The 7,481-nt window shown below is 45.7% G+C and overlaps 1 protein-coding gene across 1 annotated transcript; it reads right to left on the bottom strand.

Moving 5' to 3' along the window:
* Window positions 1-677: 677 nt before the first annotated feature.
* On the bottom strand, window positions 678-6,115 carry UCHL1 (ubiquitin C-terminal hydrolase L1). The gene is made up of 9 exons (XM_030449542.1): window positions 5,912-6,115; window positions 5,770-5,781; window positions 5,322-5,450; window positions 4,093-4,243; window positions 2,326-2,411; window positions 2,203-2,250; window positions 1,609-1,678; window positions 1,178-1,236; window positions 678-1,096 (listed from the first exon to the last, which is right to left on the bottom strand). Exons 1-9 carry the CDS (start codon window positions 5,942-5,944, stop codon window positions 1,010-1,012), a joined length of 675 nt encoding a protein of 224 aa, XP_030305402.1. The 5' UTR covers window positions 5,945-6,115; the 3' UTR covers window positions 678-1,009.
* Between the last annotated feature and the right edge of the window lie 1,366 nt (window positions 6,116-7,481).

Genomic DNA, 7,481 nt, shown 5'->3' with positions numbered 1-7,481 from the left:
TCAGAGAAGTGAGATCAAGGAATATGTAATCTATATTTGCTATCTTTCTTCTCCTTGAATCCAAAATTTCATCCTGCTGGTAAGAGTTCATGTGGTGTGGGTTTTACCTTTTTCAGGTAATGCTGGAAGGGACAGGTCACAGAGCCTCTTTCAAGGCCTAAGAGTCACAAGCTACTAAGCACACACTGGCTAGCTGAGGATTGTGCTCAGCATTAGCAAGCAGATTTCTTTTAACTACAGGTAGGGAAAAAAGCCTGTTCTAATACTGTCTTCTGCAAAGAAACACCACCAACCAATTCAGTAAGTATTCTATTGCTTGTATCATTAATACAAATAGCCTCTGTTCAGAAACAGACATCTTTAAGTTGACATCTGAGTGTTCATTTGTCACACCTTACACCTCTAAGATAAATGTATTCAGGCTGGTAAATTGCAGCTTAAGACTTTTAGGCTAGACAGTAGAAAAAGCTTTACCAGGAGGATAATGCAGCACTGGAACTTGTTATGCAGACAGTGGTGCAGCATCTCCTCTCAGAACACTAGTAAAAAAATCAGTTGCCCTGCTAACCTGAGGCTGACATTAGCTTTCTACTCAGAGGACAGCCCTTTAAGAACAAAGTTTAGAGATAAATCCTTAACTCCTTTTGGAGAAAGACAGTGATTACTTTAGTCCATTCAGGCTTCCAGCAAAACATTTTATTCTCATTAAGGACAAGGAAATATCAACCAACAGCTCAATTGACATGATACAGATTAAACAAGCCCTGTTAAGCATTTTCTACTTAACACGTGAAAAAAGAGTCTAAAGACATCTGATGTGTCCAAACTGTTCACATTAAAACTTGAGCTCATCCTTTAGCATAAGCTCAGCTGATGTTGCTCCTGTGTATAGCAAAAGGTGGAAACAAGTTACCAGAACAGCTGTGTTTAACAAGTACTGAAGCACTGGAGTTTAGACTGCATTTACTGGTGTGCTATTAGACTGCTTTCCTTGCATCTCTTCATTGTCTCAGGCAGACTTGCAGAAAGCCACAGCAGAAAAACGAACTTCTCCTTTTTCACGTTCTGTAAATTGTCGGCAGATCTTAGCAGAATCCTTGGAAGAAAATAAATCAGCCACTTAGACTATGAGAATACACTTGCTGTAGGGAAACAAGCAGCAAGGGACAAGTCTTACCTTCAATAGCAAGTCAGCTGAGCTTGTGCCATGGTTCACAGGAAATGGCATACGCCCATCTGTGAAGTAAAGTCCAATCACTCAGTATACTTAGTGTTACTTCTGAATTAGCAAAAGTGACAGTAGCGGGCCCAAGAAACAAGTTCCTCTCCACATGAAGATATTTGGGAGGTCAAAATAACTTGTAAATACATAGCCTGAGTGAGAAGAGGACTAAGTATTCCCAGCTCTACCAGAGATTATCTGCTTCACAAGGCCTTCAGTGCAACCCATCTTCAATAAAATTCTTCAGGTCAAGATACAAATTATGTATTGGCTTTGACATCCTCAGTGAACAGTTTAACCAACATGAAGTATCTAGCCTGGGCCCCCAGCACTGCTGTACAGTGTAAACAAGGCCTGTAACAACTCCCAAATTCTTGGATCCTTACCAAGTTCATAGAGATGCCCATCCACGTTGACAAACAGGATGAAGTGGAAGTTCACACTGTTGTCATCAACCTTAGGAGAGACCATTAGATACATCTTTGTCCTGATTTGAGCAATTTTAACAATTTGTTACATTGCAAAAAAAAAAAAAAAAAAAAAAAAACCAAAAAAAACCAAAAAAAACAAACAAAAAAAAACACAAAAAAAAAACAAAAAAAAAAAAAAAACAAAAAAAAAAAAAAAAACAAAAAAAAACAAAAAAAAAAAAAACAAAAAAAAAAAAAAACAAAAAAACCCCCAACCTAGTACTGGGAACACTCCCTGTGACTGAAGGACAGAGGTGATATCAACCACAAAGCAACAGCAATGAACTGAAAACTTAGTTTGGATAAAGAGGTCTTTAATCACCTATTCAGACCAAGTCTAAAACAAAATTTCAGTCCCTGTTTGAGGAAGAAACCCTGCACAAGGGTTTCCTATGGGTCACTTGGTTTTCCTCCCTCATGAGCTCCAGCAGCTATCTGCCAGACAAAGAATTGGTCTGGCACCAACTTCATTAACCCCTTCTCCCAAGATTTTACATGTTCATATCTTACCCGACACTGTCCTTCTTGTGCAACCGAATTGTGGATTTCTTGTATAGCCTTAAGAGAAAGCAGATACAGGTTACTACATCCTTAAATGCTGATAGCTGTCAGCAGTTTGTATAGTTCATATACCTTATTATTTGCAAAATGCTTAGCTCTCTCTTCAGGAGACAGATCAGCTGTTTCATCAAGAAACTTCTTCAGGGCAGACCCCTCATCTGCACAAGATGATCAAAGACTTTATTCAGATTAGGTAAAGCATCAGTTACAGTTCAGCTACAGCTCACAATAATCAATGGTTGCTGCACGGTTGACCAGAAGTCCTTGCATTCAACCTAAAACAATCTCCAGTGTAAGCAAAACTACCATTTAGTAAGTGAGCTTAGTAAGCTATTTATCCAGAAGCTACACAAACAACCCACATTAAGTGGTTTGTGATACTCTGGGAGCTTGTCTCAAAACTCACTTTCAAATAGGATTTAGCTTTTCTCATTTCCACCCCTTGCAAGTATGGCCAAGGTGTTCAGTCCTGTTTTGAAGAAATTAAAGAAAAATGTCCTTACAGCTGGCACCTAATTATCAACTAATAGAATACAAGGAGATGAAATTAAGTTGTTTCATTGACTTCAAATGAGCAGAGCACTTGCTGATGTTAGGCTTACTTTGGCTTTCCAGAAGATACATTAGAAGTGCAGCACTAAGATGTGCCAAGTTCTAGTCTTCCACAAAAGATGTGCTGCATCATTCGACTCATTAAGAATGTATTATTTCAGAGAAACCTTTTGAGTAAAGGAAATCTACTCTCAATTAGTCTTCCATACTTGTTTTCCTTTGTATCAGAAGGAAACTCACAATACCCAAAAGGTTCAAATTCTCTTGGGATAGTGAAAGTTAAGTTTTATTTTGCACATCTCTAGTCTTTAAATAAAGTATTTCCTGGACTCAACAACAACCTTTTTTTGATAAGAACTTGTAATCCTATTTCCTAGGGAGTTTCCAGCCACCAGTTGCCTAAGCCAGTTTTATATTCCTTTCTATAGGAAGAGAACCATTAGAACTATTACCTCTGCAGGAAAAGTCTACTTATAGGTCCTTATCACCCTATACTACTTTGTCAGAAAAAATTTTGACTGATTTACACAGGCTGCCCTTAGCAATTCAATTTACATTAGACATAGATTGCATAAAGAATTTTGTTTCTTGAGTTGACACCATCAAGACCAATGTCAATAGCTACTTCTGAACATGATACTTCCCAATTTGATTCTAAGTACCTAAAGGGTGGGTGCAAGGAAATGGAGACAGACTCTTCTCAGTAATTACCAGTGACAGGACAAGGGACAATTGGCACAAGCTGGAACATAGGAAGTTCCACTGAAACATAAGAAAAAACTTCTTTACTATGAGGGTGACACTGAACAGGCTGCCCAGGGAGGTTGTGGAGTCCCCTTCCCTGGGGATACTCAAAACCTGCCTGGATGCAGTCCTGTGTAATGTGCTCTGGGTGATCCTGCTTTAGTGGGAGAGTTGGACTAGATGATCTCTAGAGGTCCCTTCCAACTCTGATAATTCTCTGATAATTCTCTGATAATTCTCTGATTACAGACTTTGGCCAGTTCTACTACATGCCTTTTTCCTCTTGCATCACTCACTGGGATGATACCTCAAAGCAGCTACCAGGCTGGAGCCCAAGTACATTCACTTCAGCATTTCATGCAGTAGGTGAGACCACACATCCCTCTTTCAGATCTCAAAGGCCCACTTAGCAAATGAAACAGTACTACATGCCTGAACTTGGCTTGCATGAAAGCCCCAGGTATCTCCTATAGCCATAGCCACTGAACACTTCTCAGCTATAACAAAGTGGAAATTCAAGCACTTCAGAATATTCATACTCACCAAGCTTCAGTTTGTCTTTATTATTAGCAACTGCATGTATCAGACCAATTGTCCCGCAGGAGTTACTGACTGACTGCTTCAAGAAATACACCTTGGAACTGATTTCTTGGTCCTTTATTTTCTCAGTCTGCTGCTTCCTGAAGTTCTCATGCTGTAAACATGTAACCATTTTAAGAATTTTGCCACAGTGTTATTTTTTTGTTCAAAGTAGGAGACAAATGAGCTGTGCAGGAGAGTTAAGACTCAGGACTGGACAAACATTTTCCCAGAAAGTCATCTTTGTGGCATAGGCCCAGTAAAGCATCATTTGTCTATGCTGGATGCAAGCCAAGCCTTAATGGACTACTTCCATGACTCAGTCATATACAAAGGCCTCTCCATTTGTTTGGTACACTGGAAATAGCTTAGGATGGGAAATCACATAGTGGGTAGGCTCTTTTTATACCTTCTCTCAATTGCTTTTGTCCACTTAATGAGACTACTCTGCATGTCTCTGCAATAGTCTGCCTGTGCACCTTTGCAGGTTCCTTCCCTTCATGAACTCCCTCCCCATCAGTACAACATATGGGCAAGTATAAAACTCATCTGTACCAAAAGGATAAAATCCTTTCTTTAAGAATATGTTAAAAATACTTTATTTCAAAGCTCATGTCCTCATCTACTTCCTTAGCACTGATTGGACTATATCCGTCAGTCATAGAGCAGCTTAGGCCTTTCCAGACACAATGATTCAGCATGGTAACAGAACTGCTATTCCTCACGCTCAAGGATGCTCCTGTTTTACAAAGTATAAAAGGAACACTAAATTAAGAGGCCATGTTTTGTTGCTCAGTTCGTTTTACTTCAGGCTATTTGAAGGCTGAGGCCAAGCACCCAGCATGGACTACCCACCACCCCACCCTGGTGCAAGACAAACACACCCCCAACCATCTGATGCTTGGGCAGAGCACAGCTACCTGCTATCAGCCAGCAGGTACAGACATTACTGCTGAGAACAGCCTTTTCTTCCAGGAGTATTTGGGCCAAATGTGGCCTTGTTGGCCCTCCCCCCTGGGATGACAACGAAAACCTTGGACAGCACGAGTTGTCACTCAGCACGGAGCCAGCCACAGGCTCAGTGCCTGAACGCTGCCCATCCAGCTGTTGCCTCCAGGGCTGCAGCCCAGAGGACCTGTGAAGGTCCAGGAGGGCCACAACAGCCGCGGGGACGGTGCTCACCCACCGCCTACCTGTTCGGTGAGGGGGAACAGCAAGAGCAGCGCGCAGGCCGGGGTCGGCACAACGCTCAGCGCCTCTTCCTCGAAGCCCAGCACGTCCACGAAGCGCCAGCCAGGACCCACCCCCAGCCGGGACAGCACCTGCACGGGACACAGCGAGTGGGTGGCACGGCCGCCACATCCATCAAAATCACCACATCCATCGCCACATCCATCACCACATCCATCCATACCCCGCCCCGGTGACACAGCACAACGCGCGGCGCCCTCTGCCGGCACCGCCCGCCCGAGGGGGCGCCCCCGGGAGGGCGCGGTCCCAACATCGCTCCGCAGGTGCGGCCGCACCCCGCGCAGCGCTACCGCTCCGCTCCGGCCACTGCTGCCCCGGCAGGGCGGGATGGAGAGAGACGGAAGGAGGAGGGGGCTGCACGCCCGCAGCTGTCCAGCGGCAGGAACTCACTTTGTTCAGCATCTGGAAAACAATGCGGGGGAAGATGGATGAATGTCGAGGAAAGAAGGCGCCCCACAGCCCGCTCCCATCCCACCTGCACGGCCCCATCCTCATCCTGCAGCCGCAAGTCCCCTCCCCGTGGCCCCCTCACCTCGGGGTTGATCTCCATCGGCTGCCAGGCCATGGCTTCAGGGCGGCGGGGAGATGGGAAGTGGTTAGGCTGCGCCCCAGACACGACGATATCCCCCGCAACAATAGAGCCACAAACCCCCGCTGCCCTCGGCGCTGCAGCACGGAGCCGCCCACCCGGCTGTTATATAGGGGCGGGCTCGCCCACTCCGCGCCGCGACGGGGGGAGAGGGAGGAGCAGGGCAGGACCAAAGCGCGGGGCGCAGGGGCGCCGGGGCGCCGGGGCGCCGGTACCATCCCCGTTGGGCGGTTTCGCAGCGGGAAAAAAAGTCCCCGGGGGAGGGGGAGTCGGTGTCGAGGAGATGCGGGGCGGGGGAAAGCCCGGCCAGGGCTGTGGGAATCCGGCGGCACTGCCTGACCCCGAATGCCCCATCCTCCGCGGGAGCGGGGCGCGGCCGGCAGCGGGAGGGACCCCAGCCCGCCCGTCTGTGTGCAGAAAATGCCAGAAGCGGCGGGGACGGGGGGGAGGCAGCGGCCTCCGCCTTGTTCTGCCCCTCTCTGTGCCTCTCCCTCCGCGGGGTGCACAGCGCTGCCGGTGCGAACAGGCGGCAGGGATCCCCTCGGCAACAGGCTTCCCCGGCACCCTCTGCCCAGCCCCAAGGCTCGGCTGTCTGTATTTATGTGTCTGAGGGCTTTGAAACCGACTGTGTGTATAGATCACATGAAGTATAACGTAGTTCTGATACTCGTTTGAAGATGTCGGTATTGTTATAAAACCTTCACGAAAATCACCTGTCCACTGATGGCATCTCTGTAGTTTGAACCGATTCCTGAGCCAGTCCGATGAAGCTGATTATACAATATTGGGCTTTTAATCTCCAGGACCTGACAGTTTCTCCATACAGTGTCTTTGTACTAGGACATCTCTGAACAAGTAAACAAACCCAACCTGCTTGAAATGCAGGAATACCTCAAAAGTGGAGTGCAAACCGCCTTTGAGATTGCAGTGGTAAACAGCCAGATGGGAGCCTTGTGGATAAGCGAGAGATGCTGCACACTGGTCCTGCAAACAGTGCAAATACTGAACGTAATAGTCAGCAGAATGCCTGCAGTCTGTTTGATTTCAAAAACTTTGGGTTTCCACCCTGTGTTCTGAATTATTTAGACCCCAGTGCAGCAAAATTTCAAAGTACCTGCCTAATTTCAAGCAAAAATAAATTATCTTTCAATCTGCTGCACTGTAAGTTATTTAGGAATAACTCACATTGGATGGTTGCACACATGATTTTTTTATTTGAGACCTATTTATGAACCTTACTCATTTTACAGTGAGCTCCTAGGGAGTTTAATCTGAAATATGTTCATAAAAACTTCAAGATACAGTCACATTGGTTCTTTCCTGTAACATGACTTAGTGAAGCAAAGACAGGAGAACAAGGAGGGGTTTATGTTTTAGGTGCAAAGCTGCGATGTTTCCAGGCAGGATAAAGCCTTGAGCAACCTTGACTGATCTGGTATCTGATCATGCTTTGAGCAGAAGGTTGGTCTAGAGACATTCTGAGAGCCATTCCAGCGTGAAGTTTCCTGTGATT

The sequence above is a fragment of the Calypte anna genome, chromosome 4A (genome assembly GCF_003957555.1).
Source record: "Calypte anna isolate BGI_N300 chromosome 4A, bCalAnn1_v1.p, whole genome shotgun sequence".
Lineage (NCBI taxonomy): Eukaryota > Metazoa > Chordata > Aves > Apodiformes > Trochilidae > Calypte > Calypte anna.
This window is presented reverse-complemented; position numbering and strand designations above follow the sequence as displayed.

Coding starts and splice junctions, on each gene's coding strand:
- UCHL1 (XM_030449542.1), bottom strand. CDS start 5,944: ATGGCCTGGCAGCCGATGGAGATCAACCCCGAG. Junction 2,412..4,092: donor TAAAGACAAACTGAAGCTTG/GTGAGTATGAAT, acceptor CATCTTGTGCAG/ATGAGGGGTCTGCCCTGAAG. Junction 2,251..2,325: donor AGCATTTTGCAAATAATAAG/GTATATGAACTA, acceptor CTTTCTCTTAAG/GCTATACAAGAAATCCACAA.